The following is a 20,003-nucleotide window of genomic DNA, read 5'->3' as shown; positions in this document are numbered from 1 at the left end:
TTGACTAAGTTTGCAACTAAACATAAATAAAGACTTTGGTTAAGCTTTGAGCCAAAATATAACAAAACAAGTAAGAAAGCTCTAGTCGGGGTGCCCGACTAGGAGATACCCTGATCCCAGTCCTTTGAGTTTTTTTAATATTTTCCGTAGTTTGTATCGAGTATTAAAAAAAAAGAAAACAAATAAATATCGACATTGCGAGACCAGGATTCGAACCCGGATTATTTGCGCAACGTGCACAAACTCTGCCAACACCGCCACTTCATAACTAAAAAAAAAATAAAACTATAAAAAACGTTTCATCTCCACTGGTCTCGGACTCGGACCAATCTGCATACGAGCGGCGCCTCTACCAACGGAGCCACTGCCCTTCTTACGCGAGTGGTTTCAAATTTGAACATAAGTAGCAGCTAATAATTCAGCACTATTCAAGCGCAATTTCAATTCTTGGAACAGAAAAGAATACACACATTTGAATGTATGTGTGCACACGCATAGGAAAAATGCGTGCGCGTGGCGCTGCTGACATGTGCTTCTGCAAATTGGCCAAACGTTTTGTTTAATAACTTCTGTTTTACTTAATGGATTTTAATGAAATTTTCAGCATATGATCTACATATCCTATTGGCTTGGTTGAGATGCAAACGCCTTCACATAATGGCCCTAGTTCCAACTAAACTTAAATTCTAAGAATTTGGGAGAATTTGGAGCCGGCATCCAAAATCCAACAAAAATCAAAATTGCATAAAATATACATAAGACTAAATACAAAATTTGAAGGCTCCAGCTCTTAAGACGTTCGAGATATAATTTATTTACTGCATTTCAATAATGTTTTTATTCGATAACAATTAAATGCGAATAGTTATCGAATATTTGAAACAAACTTGACCTGCGCGTGCTATACACGGACCTACAAAAAATTTCAAGTCTCTAGCTCTTATACATGCTGAGATCCATGCGTTCACACATACGGACAGACGGACGGACAGACGGACAGACAGACGGACGGGGCTCAATCGACTCGGCTTGTCGTCCTGATCAAGAATATATACAGAATGTATACTTTATGGGGACTGCCACGCCTCCTTCTGCCTGTTACATACATTTGCACAAAACCATTATACCCTGATTTCCCATTTTAAATGGGATCAGGGTATAATTAAATACGAAATGGTAGCCATAAAGTCTCTTAAGCCGTACTAGATACAATTGCATCTGCAATTACAATTAAACGGGAATAGTTATCGGACCTACAAAACAAATTTGTAGCTCATAAAGGTTCTGAGACATGCCTCCTTCTGCCTGTTACAAACATTTTTAAAAAATCATTATACCCTGACTTTCCATTTACAATGGGTGCGGGGTATGAAATTGAACACATTTCACAACGCCCTGCTATGCCCCACCGAAAGAGTATGTTTGGGGTATTAGCGTAATATGACGAACAATGCAACCAAGCGGAAAGCAAAGACAAAGCCAACAACACGAAAACAAATAATGCGAAAGTTTCAAGTCAAGTGGAAAATATTAAAATTGACTTTTGAATTAAGTGTGTCAAATGTCGCGATATCTGATTTGATGAGCAACCACTTTCTTCGCGCTCTAGATTAAATAAGATTAAATAAAGCACTACGAATGATATGAATGAATGAATATACTAATGCTCTATGAGGAACTCAAGAGCGTTCTCATCTTCCCAGAATATAAGCCGAACCGTCGAACCCTTTCTCTAAGTTCATCTTAAGCAGCCACGACTCTAATGTATTGTAAATAAATTACTCTTCTTTATTATGATATAACACCTATAACCCGCAACTAATAAAATATGTAATCAATTACAAGTGAAGCACTCCCTCCTAACGCTAATCCCATGTTATTCTAAAAAACATTCCACTTACATAGGACCTATAGGTCCCAAATTTATTACAGATTGGTTCACTGTGACACATTGTTCCCGTAGGAATCATGATTTACAGTTCTTCTGCTCTGCCTCCCACTCTAGGCAACTTTTTTCAGGCGGAAATCTGTCAGCATTTGAGAAATGCAGCGAATTTCAATTTGACATTTCCCGATAAATTTTTCATTGTCGTCGCGTTCTCAGACAAGCGAAAAGCGTGGAGAACAAACAAGTACCTGATACTAAATCTAATTTGGATTTCCTATTGCATTGTTTATGGCGCCACGCCCCATGCCGCATGCCGCATGCCGCCCAGCAGTGCGGCAGCCAAAATTGATAAGGGACTTAAGCTGCTGCGGCTGCTGCTGCTCAGGTCCAGGCTGTTTGGCATTTTTGAGTCTATACTGCCTAATTGGCAAAATCATGCTACGATGAAAGGCAGCTCGAAGTTTATTGTCAACATAATTCAGGCCAAAATTCAATTTGGGCCAATCACACCAACACACACGAGCCACCGAGGCACAGCAGGCTCCCTCATAAGGCAAACAATTTTCGAATGCTCTAAGTAAATTACGCACCACGTGCTGGCTGTGGACAAAAGCGAGCTGAATACATGTGATAAGATAATCTGAATAAAGCTGCGCATGATATGCGACATCAAACTCACTGAGGCGACGGCAACTGAAAAATAATTTTCCTATTCAGATTGCAGTCATGGTCAATAGGCGATTAGTTCATTGAGAGGTGGAGAACAATTGATGGCACTATCGGCACTATCGATGGTTCAAAAAAACAATCGCTGAATATTGACGGTGCCCACTATCGATAGTTCGCCATCTCTACTGTGTAGTAGAACAAATAATAGGAAAAATATGACAAAGAATTAAGATTACTTCGAAATGGAGAGAGAAAGGGAAAATAATTTTCGCAATTTGTTTAGTTCAAATAGCTGAATTTCTTTAATTATTTAATATTTATTTATTTATAAATAAATAAATATTTTTAAGCAAATCAGGCAAAAGTCTTTTAAGGTGAAGTTTTTGGCATCAATTATTTGGTTATATCATTCCCTCTTGATCTCAATCTCTCTGTTTTTGCTATCTCGCCCACTTTCTGTGTGTCCCCTAAATCTACATTTTGAGTCTGGTCAAATGACTCACAAATCCAAGGCTAAACAATCAAGCATGTTTTGCTGTACAAGCAAAACTGAACTTGAAGCGTAATCCACACACAATATAGGGTCTTGATCTACGAATAAAAGACATAGTAAAGCAGATTGCCTATGCAAATTAATAGCTTTTTTGTGCTTTGCTTGTAAGCTGAAAGATAAATGCTGCTCACAAACTTAATTCAGAGGGCAGCAACACGAAAAAACAGACAGCCAAATGGAGCCACAATAAAACGACGAAGAAGATACAAAAACATCTTTTGCCTGCACTTACTTTATTTTGAATTCATTGTTTATCTTTTTTGCAATTTGCGTGCATTATTTATAGAACTTGTGGTCAGCGAGTGGGCGGCGCACGCCACGCCTCCAGCTCGTTCTGGGGCAATGATTTTATGATAAATGAGCCAAGTTAATCATCAACCCATTGGGTGGTGCAAACTGGCTATACAAAGCACCCGAACCCGGGGTATACAAAAGCAAGAAAGAGAGAGAAGGAAAGGAAAGGGATATGTAAAGAAAATTGTGCTGGACAGTGTGAAAAAATTGCTTTGTTAATGCAGGTGCCAGAACCCAATGTTCAACTATTTATAAGAGAACACAATCAACCTGAAGGTCTTGACGTCAATGCATACCCGATGCTGTTGTAAATGTTAAAGCTGAAGTTATTCGGAAAAAAGTCTTGGGGAGCGTGGGTTGGCAACGAGTTGCTGTAATTGATGGATAGCATCCATGTAAGATTAATGTTGTGGCAAACTTTAACCTCGAGACACTATCAGAAATTAGCTCTGGAATAAGTCAGGCAAACTTCACAATTGGCATTAAGCGAACCAATTGATGAAAATGGCCAATGAGCAGACAAACCATTTATCCCAAAGCTACATGAAAATGTGTATTAGAAAAAGGCAAAGCCCATGTCCTTCGAAGAACAAGTTGTTGTCAGGACATTAACGAAAGCTACTCATGCCTCAGCTTATCTACCGGCATATTCCATTCGAACTGCTGTCACCTGCTGCGCAAGCTGCAGCTTAGATTACGCACGTAGTCGGCACATTATCCACATCAGCAGATTGAGTTACTATAACTCGGCTACTAGGCTGCTCGGCAGCTCCATTTGCCATGTCGCCTGCCATCATTTGACAGGCTGTCAATATGCCGAGTCTCTCATGTATGCACATCCATTCCTGCCCCGTCAGAAGACTTCGATTTTTGACTTGGCTGGCACGCGTCCTTCGGCCGGCTGTAGTGTCCTTGCAGCACATGTTTATTCGTTTTTTTTTTTTTGCATTTATTTAATTTCCTATTTATGACATATCTATATTAAAAGACTGGCTCACTGAATCACAAATTTACGCTCTATGCAAATGGAAATTTTAATTGAATTTTCGCTGATTGCTCAAGCGAATACGCCAGATATGGAACACTACATACGCATTTACCTTCACATATGGCAAGTAGACAACTGTGAGCAGAAACAACGACTTCATTCAGAATTTCAAAACATTTACAAACACAATTCAATTAAAATACATAAGATACTGTCCATCCTCTGTCAATCTCGAATGTCTTCACCTGGCAATGGCAAAGAAATCCAAATCAATTTGAAGTAAATGGAATCTATTTATATATTAACTATAATTGCCTAAGATGTGAACATGGAAACAATAAATAAATACAATTCGAAATCTAGCTAGAATACATTTAAGACTCTCGAATCTAAGACTATTTATTCAATTATTTCTAAAAATATAATTCGAGTAGAAGTATTTTGCCTATAAAATAAAATCATTGAATATCTATATGAATTTTTAAGTGTTTATTGATTTAAATTATATATAAAAACTAAGACTATATTTTAAATTACTTTTAGAAATATAATTCAAGTAGAAACATTTTGTAAATAAAATAAAATCATAAAATCATCATTATGAATTTTTTATAATACCAGTAAAAGAAAGTAGCTGATAGATTTAAAATATATACAAAAACTAGAGTATTTTGTAAATTATTTTTAAAAATATAATTCAAAAAGAAATATTTTATTTATGAAATAAAATCAATTATTAATATGAATTAATATGAATTTTATAAAAATGTCAATCAAAAACAAATGTTGATGAATTAAAACATATGAAAATAAAATCTTCAAAATAAATAAACCTAGTCTAAAAAAAAAACAAATTTGTGTTCGAATTGGTCTGCCAATAATTTTGTGAGCTGAGAATTCATGATTTTCTGATAAATTATTCTTTGTTCTATAAATAATAAAAAACTATCTCAGATTCAGATTGGTTCGGCCATATTGACACAAATTATGCAATCAGTTTATTAGCCAGCCCGTTTGCGCTGACCATAGATAGAGAAACGCGAGAGTCCTTTTATGAGCTGAATGCATAATTGAGCAATTTAGTCAAGGCCCACGCCCTGAGCCTGATCCTGAGCCTGAGCCTGAGCCTTAGCGTGTGCCTTTTATGAAGACTCATTAATAACTGGCATTAACATTAATCAGTTTAATATGACAAATTAATTTGAGTGCTTTAAAGGGCCGTTGCAACATTGCGTAGTATGAAAACTCCGATTAAATGCGATTTAAATGATGGCAAATGCTTTAAGATGTAAACACGCCTCGCGCAGATATTACCGCATTAATCACATGGAAATGAAATTGCGGCGCACAGAGGGCGAACGAGCAAAGGAAGCTGTAAAAATGAATTGAATAAAGCGAATATTAAACTACTAAATGAAAATTGAATGCAATCTGCAAGCGGAAACGGAAACGGTAAGGAAGCTCAAGATGAGTTAATAAGATATTATTGCCTGCCAGACAAAAAGCAAAACTTTAAAGTTCATAATAAGAGCTTAAGCCATCTGACTTTTAGTGCCAAATCACAGCACAAGTCCCAAAGCCAGGCCGGAGAAAATACTGTCACAAAGGGACGGAGAAGATTGAGCGTGTCGGCATTAGGAGGCCTAGTTACACATAAATCAATTCAGCCTTTAACTTAACGGCCCAAGCAACCAAAAATATTTCTCAATTCCGAGTACGCGTGGAGTAAGCGACTACAAGATACCCTAGAGCGGTAGTCGAGGCAACGTTTAAAGTTGCCAAGCCTATGGATACTCTATTGCGATAGTCGATAACGATTTAGAATGTTGAAAACACATTTAGTTAGATTTTGTATTTTATTATATTATATATTATTTCGAATTTCGATAAGCGATAGCTTGTATTATCGATAACGATTAATAATGTTGTACGATTTTTTAGCTGGCATACCGTAAATAATACCCCTAAATAATTAATGTTCATTTCGAGCTCGAATTCCAATAGTCGATAGTTTGTACTGTCGATAACGATTAATAAGAATTTATTATTTGTTAGTTAGTATACCATATGTACTACTTCTCAATAATCAATATTGATATCCGATAGTCGACAGCTTGTACCATCGCTAACGATTTATAAAACGATATAGTGGTATGTTAAGCAGTACGTAGTAATAATAACATCAGTGACATTAAAAAATCACTACAAAACAATCGTTTATCGAAATTGCGATATTGAATAGCTGTAAAACTTATTTATTTTCGATCATAATTTCTCATATCCAATTTGCAAAGCCTCACTATACCTGCCTTATAGGGAGCTAAGGTTAGAATACTATTAATTGTAGCCTCATATAGATAATAGAAAACCAAATATTTATATTTATTAATGGAATCAACGGTACCTTTGTCGTTATTCAGACTAGAACCTCTAATCGAGATATAAAGATATGATCTTTAAGAAAAATAAGCGGCTAACGTTCATATAATGACCAAGACTCGTGTGAAACTCGTCAGATATCAGCCCTTTCAGTCACCTCATGTGCGCAGGGTATCAAAACTGGAGGGAAAAACAATTTGGAGCCAAGTCGTTGAGCACATAAATATCAATTTTCCCAACCTATTGACAAGCATCGCCAGTATCGCAAAAGAAATGAAATTTATTGTAACACAGGTATGTATATAAATATATATATATAGGTGTGTATATATATGTGTATAAATATATGTTACTTTCGACAAAGTACGGTTAGAGATGTACGATAAAAACACCTTTTAAAGACACGTGAACATGAACGATGGCAGCTCTAGATTGAGGCGACGACGCCTTGACAAACACATTTCTTATCAATTAAAACACGAGCAGACCAAACACAATTCCGGATATTTGGGGCAATAAAAATGCCAGCACGCAAATTATATGAGCAAACATCTGAGCAAACGTTGGCCGGGCCAACTAGCTATTAGTATATACATATATCCAATTCAATTGAAGACTTGTTCTGTGCTCCCCAGTGGCTGGCTGTCACAGAAGTTTCATGGAAATTTTCTGACTTGGATATATTGCTTTCAAATGGCCAGCCTAAGGAAGAGTGGGTCGAGCATCGAGTCAAGTTTTTAGGCAAACAATTAAAGTTGAGACTTACGAGCAGCTTTAAAAGTTGGTATGAGTGTGTGCTGTGTGTGTGTATGTGTGTAGTAACCTGAGAGAGCATCTAATACTAAAGCAAAGCCCAAAGGTGTCTTCCTGCCCTCTGGCATTTGTTTTAGGTATTTAAGCCAGCTAAGTGGAGAAAGTAACTAAGCAAACAATTATTGCGACATTCAAATCCCAGTGTGTGGATATTTCTGCTGGGCTGAAAGAATTTAGAAATGTGCTTCTTCTTATAAGTATTACATACCTTCTGAGGAATGTAATCTGCAGATAAAATATTAACTAACATTTCGTGCATCAAAGTTTAAGCTGTCAGCATTGGAAATTAGCAAAAGACCCAAAAAAACATACGCTCTCAAAAAGTTTTTGACAAAATGTCAGCAAGCTGGTAAATTACGTTGCAGTCCCAGCTAAACAGGGTAAAACTTTAATTTACTTCTACATTTGGCAATAAAGGGAAAACCCAGAAAACAATTTAGTCAACAAACTTTGGCATAATCCAAAAATAATAACTGAAAACTTAATGTTGCCAGACCAAAAATCCGTCAACATGACATGAGACAAAAGGCGGCCAGCAACTACTATTTTCCAGTTAAAGTCAAAAGTTTGTAGAGTTGAAAATATTTCGGAATTTAATGTTAATCACATTTACCAGCCCAACTTGGCTTAGCGAATTGCAAATAAAGATCTATGTGTGTGTGTGTGTGTGTTTTAATGCCACACACGAAAATAATCAAATGATTGTCAAGCGCAAACACAAAATATAAATTTGCCCCTATGGGCATATTATGACGTTACGTATACGCCACGTGCGCTGCGACAATTTTATTACCTGCAAAAAGTTTTCCGCGGCGAAACGCCAACAATCAGCCAGTCCTCCATTATGCGTATTTGTCTAGGGTAATCATGTGTAAAAGATGAAACGGACAGCATGTGAGGGCGGCGAAGGGAAAGTGTTTCTGAGTACCCTTAACTAAAATATATTTTTGGCATCTGCTCTGATATGATAATCAATATTTTACCTGTTCTTCAGACTAAACTCGCATTTGCATTGATCTGTTGATATTAATTCAGTATTGATATTAAGGGCTTCTAATACAAATATATATTCTCCTCTTACTCGATTTGTTGAGACCTAAAATAAAATTGTATTGAATATATAAACACCTTAAATATTAAGCCAATCTGTAACCTACGCATGAAGCCAGCATGCAGAGTAATATATATATAAATATATATATATATATATGTATATATATGTATATATATATATTATATATATTTATACATTTATATATTATATATATTTATATTGTTAAATATTTACTTCCACACAATCACTTGAAACATATGTGCAGAATTTTAATAACAAATCATTTAAATAAACAAAATAATAAACAAACATAATCTTAGCCCAATGTAAAACTTTAATAATGCATCGCTGAGATATCAATAACATAGGAAGTTGGTGGCAATAACTTTTCAGGCGGCCCCTTAATGCAAACATTGACAAACGTCAGAGCTGTTATTGACGTCAAAAGTCAAATATGTCAACTTGGTTTGATGAGTGGCGCCAACGCTGCTTACAATTATAGTTAGTTTCAAATAATGGAAAATCATTCCCAATTCAATTTAATCGATTTAAAACGTTATGAAACTGCAGAGTTTTAAAAGTTGTATTTATAATTTATACAATTTTGTTTTTTTGTCATATTATGGATGCTCCTAATTTTTACAAAGTTCTTGAAATTAAATTTATTTGTAAATATTTCAAACATTTGAATTTAAATTTTTTAAGATCCCATAAAATTTGCTAAAAATTTCATTGGAATCAGTTAGTAACTCTGAAGTTATTAAGCAAAATATTTCGCCAACTGTCTAACTCATTTATCCTATGCATGTCATTGTCATTATCAGCATACGCATCTTTTAGGCATACATTGCGAACAACACACGCACACACATACACACACTGCTGACTGCTCAGTTGACGCAGCGATTGCGCTTATGTTAATTGTTCAAAACCCTTTATTCTAGATAGATTTTCTTAAGAAAATTTTCAGGGCACAGTTATGGTATCCAGGTGCTTGTATTTGCCAAGCCACAAGTCTCGAATCTTTGGGAGAAAGGAGGAAAAAAATAAAATCTAAAATATGTATTATCCGGCAAATCTGAAGTCTTCAACATTTATGGTATTCAAACAACTATATTTTTAATTTCTATCGTTCATAAGGAAATGGAATGAATTATCGATATAATATGATAAATATATAATATGTAATATAATATGTAATGAATGAACTCCCACGGATGAACACACGGACAAATAAACTCAGCGCTGTCCTCATTAAGAATATGTTCAGGCATGAACATACAGCATATTCCAGTATTCTAAGCATGCCGTCTACGCAGTCAACCACTTTCAGGGAGTGCAATAGGAGTAGATCAAATTAGATTCTAAAATTATACATACGAGCGTTGATCCTTACACAGTCAGCACTTGATAAGCTAGATTTAAGAGATGAAATACGCTTAAGTCGGGGTATAAGAACTCTAGCTCAAACGAATAAAGATCGTTACACAACTGAACGCCACCACAGTCAAGTGTATACACAATTGGTCCCTGAGAATACAAGACTAAATAACATCATAGTCAAGTGGAATCACAGAATATATATATAATTCAAGGGGTCTGCCACGAATCCTTCTGCCTGTTATATAGACTTTCGAAATAAAATTATATTACATATGACGTATAACAAATCTAACGTAACTGTTATAAGGAACTAAGTCAAGCTTAATAAAGATGCCTTGCACACTAAAACAGACCTGATATACAACACATGCCGGTGTCATGTCTCTTATGAGTCACACGATTCTTAATATCAATTATCCTGCTGAAGAGCTGAAAGATATGCGTAAATCTGCTTGCCTTCAAATACAGCCTTATAGGCGGAATGTGTGTGCTCAGTGAGAGTGTGAATGTGTGTGTTAGAGCAGTGGCGACATTAATTAGAAACCCTCCTCCCTGGTGTAATTATGTAAACACAACTTTTGTCATCAAATTGAGCGAATGCTGCAACGTGGCGTATGCGTGATAATTTTCAGTAAGTCCGCGGCATATACAGCAGTTATGAAACACAAAGGTAACAACTGAAACCAACACAGCAAGGAGACAAGAAGACCGAGCAAAGCAAAAGCAGAGCAAAAACATTAATTAAGCAAATTTGTAACCGAAAAAGGTAAAGAGTAAGGAGGGGGAACGGGGGTGGGGTCTGAGTGAAAGGGTGCGTACCCAACTGCGCTTGAAAGTGATTGCGTTACGCTACGCTAATTAGCCACAAATGCTTTTGGCTTAAACACGGTCATGTGGCTCGTGATGTGGCGCTGATTGACAAGTCGATTGACGAACTGATTGACAAAGTGCTGGTGGGAGCAAGTGATGAGACGACAGCCGTTTGACTGATTGATTGGCTTATGCTAATTCCGGGCAACTCATTTGCGGCGAATTCGATTTCGGTCTCGATTGAACTGTCAGTCGGAGGCGTTTGATCAGTGTGGGCGTGGCAAGCGGCTTCAACAATTTCAATTTGGCAGCTTTCACTCCGTTTAATTACAACAATTCAAGTGTTTATTTGCATAGCCTTTGGTCTTTCGCCAGTGGGCTTTGTCCTTCGACCTCAAAACAAAGTTATCTGAGGTTTTTGTGCGTGTTTATCTCGACGCAAAAAGATGCAAAGAATTCCATTTATTTCATTTCGCGCAACAAATGGGTTTCGACATTCAACTTGGAAAATGATGCAGGGGGAACAGAATATCAGAATTCAAGATATTCCACATTCACTAATTGAATTCAGGGACCAACCGCCCGCTGTCTTGCTTTAGATGTATCGCACGAGCAGTCTTCCATCTAGCTGAAACTTAAAACAACATTTGAGCTGGTCGCCTTGAAGCGCACTTCGGCAGACAGCTGAAATTGCATGAATAATATTTAAAGTAATTTACAAGAGTTATTTTGCTATTATTGTATTTAGAATTCCTTAGAGGGAATCTCCTTTTGCATATTTTTTATTATTTTAAAAAATTCAATTTTTCAATTATTCAAATATATTTTTCAGACTTATTATAAACAAGAAGACATTTATTCTTAGCAGTTGTTTTTATAATTTGGTTGATCATTTTTAATGCTACAACAAATTATAAGTTGAAAACTTATAAGTTTAAAATAATATTTTTTTGGGGTTTTCTGGGAACTCAAAACTTTTACAAAATGTCTAATGCTTTTTATTCTAAACAAGAATTCTTATTCAAAAATAAAAAAATATTATTGCAATATTATTTTATTTTCAATCAAAATTATTTTTAAAAGTAAAAAGTTTTTTAGCGAAAAACCGTATTGATTTAGAGCTTTTAATGCTTTTAGTTAATTTTTTGAACAAATTGAAAGTCAAACTGTGTGGAAAAAAATAAAAATACGGAAATATCATATCATACATATATAACTTAATATAATATAATATTAAATATATATATGTTATATGTATAATATAATATTTAAGTATATACATAACTACATGCCTTTGGTTTTCCTTTAGATAAATGTTTAGACATTGCAGAATTGATGAATTTATATCAAGGACAATATATCCTTAGAGCTGCTCATAACCACTTGAAAATTCATTTCAATTTATTTTTGGTTTCGCTAACTTTCAATTGGACTTGAAAATTCTATTGCATGAAATTCCGACTGTGGCCCTTAACAGTTTAATTAAAAGACACAAACTAATTGCATTCCCAAATTGTATACTTTACTGTTATTTTTTACAATCTCAACAAAAAAAATTTTAGGAACGTTGCAGCCGCAATTGTAAATGTAATTGCAATAGAATATTAAATTATAAATATAAAATCGATATAAAATATATATATCTTTTTATTTATTTGTATAATAAAACAAACTAATAAAAATATTTAAAAAATATTCACAAACATATTAAACAATTAAACCAACAAATATAATATAATTAATTAAATTAAAATAAAATAAAATGTATATGAAAAACTAGTAAGCCTCTGGTCAACTGTAAGAATTACCATAGCAATGCAATGGCTGAAAATTCATTGCGGGCTTCTTGTATAGAAATATGCTTGGAAAGACATGCACACTCACGTACACACACATACACACAATATACATTACATATATAAAAATACATACACTCGCGTACTACAGCTACCCTTGAGCTGCAGTATATGCTTTATTGTGGGAAATTAATTGAATAACTAATTGAATAATTAATTGAATAACTTTTGTTCTAGATGACTTTGTCAATGAAATAAATATAAGAGCGCAATAATGACATCCAAATGTGTGTATTTGCCAAAGCTCAAGTCTTCATTATTTAAAAAGCAGAGCTCTAAAAACAAAAAGATAATATTTTACTGCGTTTAAATGCAGTTTACGAAGCTGCTGAGTTCCTACAGACGGACGAACGAGCTGACAAACGGATGCATACATCAAAGCAATGTAAGATCGACTCTCAGTTTCAATGGTTTCATAATTATAATGAAACTAAATTATGAGATTACTATGTTAAAATACAAAAAAGATTTGTAAAGAAAATGACAAAAATAATATGAAGTATTAAAAGAAAAATCAAATAAATAACTCGCATTATTATCAGATCCTCAGGCCAATTTGGTTGAGACTAAACTTTCTAAGTAGTTCTACTCGGTTTTCTTTTCAACTTTCAGCACAGTGTGAGAGCTAGTTGCTACCTATGGTAATCCAATAGAAAAAGAAATTTTCTTTTCTTCTGTTCACACTTAAGCTAAGAGCAAAAACATATTTAACACATGTCGAGCATATTCAAAAATGTTTTTAACTAAATTTTCACACATTGCTTGAGTCTTTTTTTTTGTGCTGAATGAACAAAGTTTGAGCGTAATGCAGAGGAAAGAATGACGAACAAAGTTTTGATAGTTGAAACTGTTGCTCAGCTCAGCAAGCTTTCAACTATGTATAAAGCGTGGCCGGCAGCTGGGGCCGTAACGATTTAAGCCAGGCTAAGCAAATACGCAAATATTTGCGAACGCATTTCGATAAAGTTGCCTCGATTGACGGCAGCTGTTGATTTATGTGGCCCGCAGGCGCTTTTTGAATGAAAAAAATATATATATAAAAAACATTTTGCAACTTACAACAAATTTCCCGCACAGCTGTCTGCAAATGATGCGAAAATAAATAGAACACCTACTGTCAATGCAGAAGTCTTCCCTTCTTATTTTTCAGATATATCTCTTCTTTTCCAAACACTTGTCTGCTGGGGCAGACGTAAACAGAACTTGGCACAAATCGAAAGTAGAACGAATATTTTTCTTTTTTTTTGGCACGCGCTAGCGAAATGTTTGAAATTGAAATTTTTATTTATTTGTTTTTGTATTTCCAATAACCTTAGTTCAATATAAATGTTCTCGTTTTTTTGAAGCGTGACGTTTGGGTAGCGACCATCGACCGGTTGGAGCGAATCCGTTTGCAGGACTAAATCGAAATGCCGGCGCCCGAGTGCAAGCGCCCCAATGGGATCCACACGAAGCAGTCGCACAAAAGCGCGCGCTAAAATTGCCATCCACAGGGAACCAATAGCAAACGGAAGCCACCACGTGTGGCTCTGCACGGTGCGCAGTCGCTGCCAACTGCACAGACCAACACAGAGGCGTGCCCAATCTGCGGGGACGTCAGTGTAGAATTTGTGGATCATATTCATTATTGGACAACTGTTGCTATTTCGTGAATCGCTCGCATTCTCATTCATAGTCTCGCCGCTGCTTTAATAATTGTGAAAATATTTTGCTACTCAACTGTATGCTTAGACGCCTTTCCCATTGTTCTCTCGTGTGAAAGCTGCTTTTCAGCTTTTCATTTTGAGGCTTTCATTTCAGAGCGTTTGTGTAACCACAACAATGTGCTTGAGTTTTGTCATCAAAGAGCCTCGTGTGGGGCTAAAAAGAAACGAGTTACCAAGTGCCGGAATTTTAGATTAGCTCCGCTTCTATGGAAAAACAGATTATTAGAGTGCCACTTTTCTCCACAAATTGGAAAACTCTAATTAATTAGGGCAAAGACAATTGAAAATTGATTGTCTCATTAAATATATTTAAAGTAACTTCAAAGCAAGAGTGCTGCGTGGTACTAGGCCAATAAAGTTATCTACTTCCAAGAATAAGGGCAATCGATCGAAGCTAAAGGCTAGCGAAACAACGCTGGAGGTTAGGCAGGAGCTTGTCGACTCTGTCAACGCACGCTGAGCGCTTCCATAACCTTTGAAGAACTCAAGGTCATCTGTGCTACATTTTACCTTTTGTCTTTAATTAGTGTTATTCCACACGTTATGTATGTCAACAAATGGAAGCAACTGAAATGCTCAAAAGCTTTTTGTTTTATTGTAATTTCATCTGGCTCCGATTATCTTTTGATTATATTTTCATATTTATATATATTATATATATTATATAGCTTCATAAATAAAATATGAAAGTTGCATAGGTCACAATTTAGCTATGACCCAGGGTTTCGGAAAATCGAAAAAATCTGTATCTTTAACAGATTCATCAGACACATAACTGTAGAATTCCTACAAAGCTATACCCATAAATGATAGGATCCGACCATTGTGTCATAGAAAATTCGAAAATATCGAGTTTGGAGTACATGAAGGCATTTCTGCCCCTATGCAAAGTTCGTTTTTTTTACATCCTGAACCCATTGAAAATGGGAAATCTGAGTATAATGATTTAGCTAAAATATATATAACAGAAGGCAGAAGAGGGCGTGGCAGATAGCACAAAGTATACATATATTTGACAAGGATGACAAACCAGCCGACTTAGCCCTGTCCGTTTGTCTGTCTATCGGTCTGTCCGTCTGTCAGCCTGAATGTATGTAAGTCCGTATGAACGCTGTGATCTCGGCGATTAAGCTAAGTAAGGTATTTTAACTATATATACCATAGGCAGTTCGAGCTTCTCATTTTTTGTCGATAACACATAATATTTTCTTACTATCGATCGAGTTCAGTGTATCTCCTGCTCGAGCAGTCTCGACTATAAATCAGATGATGCAATGGAATGTTACATATTTATTCACGACTTCAATTCGAATACAATTGGCTAACGGTATTTGTAGGCGTAATGTTCTGCGAGTATCACAAAAGTATGCGATTTCCAAATATACAGACCGCTTAAGGCTCAAGCACAAATATTGTAAACTGGGTTCCAGACTTTACCCGTCTGGCACAGTGGAGTCGTGGTAAAGAATGGGCACAGAGGGGATCGCAATAGGCACATTGTCAGGAACAGCGTGCCCTCTGTTGCGGGTGCGCTGAGTACCATCAAAACGGCCACGACTGTCAAATAGATGAGAAACTTGGGCGACATCGTTGTAAGTATTCCAGATCTGCTCTGCTGATTGAAGTGAGCATTCGTTGGAACTCGCCGACCTATTTATAGGGCTAGGCGAGCATATAGTTCATTATGGCTTATTTGATCAATATCATTTATGCTATTTACATTGACGGCACGAGCTATCAATACTTTGTATGACAACAAATAGAAACACGTTCTAATTGTGCAATCGAAAGCACACAGCTCGCGACGATCAATATTGAAACTAATAATTGCTCATAAATAGTTTCTGCTTTATGTAAGGCTAGAAGTTCAAGCTGAGACAATTTTATATAGCGCATAATTTTGTAAAAAGTTCAAATTAGTTTTCCCTAAATGTACATCTAGACTAGTTATTGTTAAATTCTTTAAGTCTATGACTCATCGTAGCAAAACTATTTAAATTTCCTGATTTTCTACTCTCCAAATGGATTGGATATAAATGTATCACAATTCGGTTTTTTGTCGTAATGCATTTCAAGGATATATAACTGTAATACGCAGATAATAAAACGTAGGAAATGCAGGAGGGAAATATTATTGAAATGATGATAATAGAGATCATGTTTCCGGTTTTCTATCATATACAATTTGTAACAACAATTCTGAGCATATATATATATATATATATATATATATATTATACATAATATATATATATATATTGTATTATATATATATATAATATATGTGTATTATAAATTTATTCTTAATATTAATTAACACTTTAACCATGACTTGTCAAGCTAAAGAATAACATATATAATTCATACCGGAAATCAAAATGTCCTCACAGCCCTAACGACGTGTACCTTAACACTTCATCGTAACATTCTGTAACAGTGTACCTTGAGCTTAGCAGTCCATCTTGATAATGTACCATAATCTATTGTTTCCTTGTTCCTGCAATGAATACTATCAATTGCTAACTTCATCTTCTCGAATTATAATCCTGTAACTCGCGAATGTGCGAATGTGTAAAATGACTTAAACTCAAAGATTGGAATCTACAGAAGATTCTTTCCAGTTCATTGTCACTTATATTTTTGTTGGAGTCAAAAATAAATGTAAAATATCGCATTGCATTTATCTGTCATTTTAATGTATTTAAATGTTCGGGAACCTTTAGAGTAGGCTTTCACAGTCGGTATTAAAAATTAACCTCAACAGACTGAGTCAATATTGACATAGTCGCTGTAGGACATAACAGTGAACCAGTACATTATACCTGAAGATTGTACCTTAATAGTGAATATTGTACCTTAATATAGTATCTTGCCCATATATACTGACAATGTAGTAGAACAGTCTTATGTAGCAGGGTGCCATAATAATTTACCTTAACATTGTTGCCTAACATTTTACCCAAACTGTGTACCTTAACAGTGTACATTAACAGTGGGCCTTAACAGAGTGCCCTAATAAGATAACAGTGTACTCACGCTGTGTTAGCTAATAGAATACCCCAACAGTGTACTCTAAGGAGTACCCAAGTAGTGTACGCTAACAGTGAATATTAAATATTCACAGTAAACCCAAATACTGTGCTTCCACAATGAATCTTAATAGTAACAGAGTAGCTTTACCTTGTTATTTATTGCATATTTACATGTTCAGATTTATGGTTCAATTAAGACTTATTGTAAACTATACATGCTTAACTTGCACAAAAATTTGACCCCGTCTGAAATTAATAGTTAACTCAAGTCAGCACCGAGTGAGAGTTTTTAAATCTATATTCATTAGGCTAAACAAGAGTCATCTTGCTCCTAGGAATACAAATTGATTGTATTTCACTCACATAACATAGATTGTTTAATATAATTAGACATAAATTATAAGAATTTTCTAGTCGAGATTGCTCGGCTAGGAGACACCCCGGAAACGGGTTGAGAGGCGATCCAATCATTATACGATTCTTTAAACGTGCTTTACGAATAACGCTTGATATTGTACTTAATTGTGGAATAACGTTTGTTCTAGGTGGAGTTTCTTAATAAAGTTTGAGCAGCGTGAAAATGACTCTCTGTGTATTTGCTATGCTTTTTCTAATATTTGAAATATTTGGAAATTCGCGAGGGAAGGGGGAGGTATCAATAATCCAAAATATACAAAATTGCTGTATTCATTACAGAAACCGACATGGGAAATGTAAAGTGGACTGAGTTCTTCGACCTAATCAAGAATATATATCATTTATGCAGTCTACTGCGTCTAATTCTGCCTGTTACATATACCTGAATTATCATTTTCAATGGGTTCAGGGTATAAATCGAATATCAATTTAATCCCTTTAAGAATTTCCAAAGCAGTTGATAGGTAATTTAATATAACAAAAATAAATGTGGGAAATGAATTGAGACAATTCATAAATATTTACCTATTAACAAGGTGCTAATGCCTCATGCAACTTGTATAAATATTGTGCAAGATGCATAAGTACATAAATAACACTTAACCTAGAGTAGATTCCACGTTAAGCTAAATAATATAAATAGGGTTACCCACTGAGTGAAAGTCACTTTAAAGCATCAGTAGATCCGGAACAGATAATACGATGTCTCCCAAATTTATCATATCCTTGACGCTGATGGCCATGCTAATGGTCTTCACTGCACCTGCAGCCGAGGGGACGTTCCTTCTATTTGCATGTCTGACAGGATCACCGCTGTGTCCCTACCGCACTACGACCCCAAGATGCCCAACTGCTGGTCAGACTTACAATCCTGTAACTCGCGAATGTGCGGCTTAAAACCAAAGATTGGAATCTACAAAAGATACTTTCGAGTCTTATCACATTATCAATTATATCTTGTTGAAGTCTAAAACAAATATAAAATATCGCATTACCCATGATCGTTTTATCGGGGAACTTTAATAGTGGTCTGTAACAATCGATCTTAACAGTGATCTCAACTGTGGAACCTAACATTGTGGCACTGTAACTTACAGATTACTATAGTGTACCTTAGCTGTGTACCTAAGCGGTATACGAAAATAGTGTATTGCAACATTACAGCTTAACAGTATACCTTAACAGTATGCGTTAACAGTGTAAGTTAACAGTGAAAACAGCAAAATCAATGTTGAATCCCAAATTGTATTTGAAAATTGTGCAAACAGAAGAAACTCTAGAAAAACTGATACAAAAGTGATTTTAAAAACGATACCTGAAAAAACGTCCACAGATATCTACTTTGTGAAAGATATAGCTTTATATTTTGCTTCAATCTTATTTAAAATTCCTTGGCAAAAGTAAATTAATATTCTTCTCATTGGAAGTCGCTTGTGGCATTCCAAGTGAGTCGATAAGGGAAAGAAAATATATATATATTTGATCATCCTTGCGTCCATGAAAATCAGTATAAAATATAAATATCTTAAATAGTATTACTCAAAAAAGAAGAAGCAAAGGAATTTATAAATGCTCTTCATGCTTCAACTTCTGTCTCAAGTTTCACAGATATGCCAGAAAAGCTTTTTCTATTTTTCAAAATGTGTTTGCCAACATTTGGAGGAACTCTGCTCGCTACATTTTGTGTATGGAATTGTCAATCAGAAATCAATGGAAACGTTTGGGATTCAGCCTTGGTAAGAGTTGTATCCCTCTGATGGTTGGCAGCGCATGTGCCACACGGCACACGGCAAAGTGAAGGGCTTAGACAGTATTTATCTCAATTCGTTCAGTACTTAATATGTTCTAAAGTCCGCAAATTTCTAATGAATCATATAAATAAATCGTTTCAAAACTTTGGCAATTCTTTTCGTCTCTGTCTTAAGCTAACGCCCACAATTGCTTCTGTTATTTAATTTTTCTGACGTCACACAGACAGTTGTATCCATACTTAAAATCTGTTGCTAATAATAAAATAAATTTGTTTACCCTTGAACAAGAAAAAGGTCTAAGATCCGCCTTGAGCTTAGGACTTTGAGAAATGCAGCTGATTAGCTGACAGAGTTCGCTCGGATTCGCTTCAACCCAACCGCAGAGCTCACGGCAACTTTTGCTAGTCATC

At 35.4% G+C, this 20,003-nt stretch overlaps 2 protein-coding genes across 2 annotated transcripts; one reads left to right on the top strand and one right to left on the bottom strand.

Moving 5' to 3' along the window:
• Positions 1-15,655: 15,655 nt before the first annotated feature.
• LOC111604359 lies at positions 15,656-16,033 on the bottom strand. Its single transcript, XM_023322427.2, has one exon. The coding sequence runs from the start codon at positions 15,979-15,981 to the stop codon at positions 15,793-15,795; it is 189 nt and encodes a 62-aa protein (XP_023178195.2). The 5' UTR covers positions 15,982-16,033; the 3' UTR covers positions 15,656-15,792.
• Positions 16,034-18,497: 2,464 nt separating this feature from the next.
• LOC111604358 lies at positions 18,498-18,836 on the top strand. Its single transcript, XM_023322426.2, has one exon. It carries the CDS (start codon positions 18,545-18,547, stop codon positions 18,737-18,739), a length of 195 nt encoding a protein of 64 aa, XP_023178194.2. The 5' UTR covers positions 18,498-18,544; the 3' UTR covers positions 18,740-18,836.
• The last annotated feature ends 1,167 nt before the right edge of the window (positions 18,837-20,003 follow it).

Source organism: Drosophila hydei, unplaced genomic scaffold (genome assembly GCF_003285905.1).
Source record: "Drosophila hydei strain 15085-1641.00,03,60 unplaced genomic scaffold, DhydRS2 tig00000060-arrow-pilon, whole genome shotgun sequence".
In the NCBI taxonomy this organism is placed as follows: domain Eukaryota; kingdom Metazoa; phylum Arthropoda; class Insecta; order Diptera; family Drosophilidae; genus Drosophila; species Drosophila hydei.
Note: the sequence above shows the minus strand (reverse complement) of the source record. Positions and strands in the feature narration are given on the sequence as shown.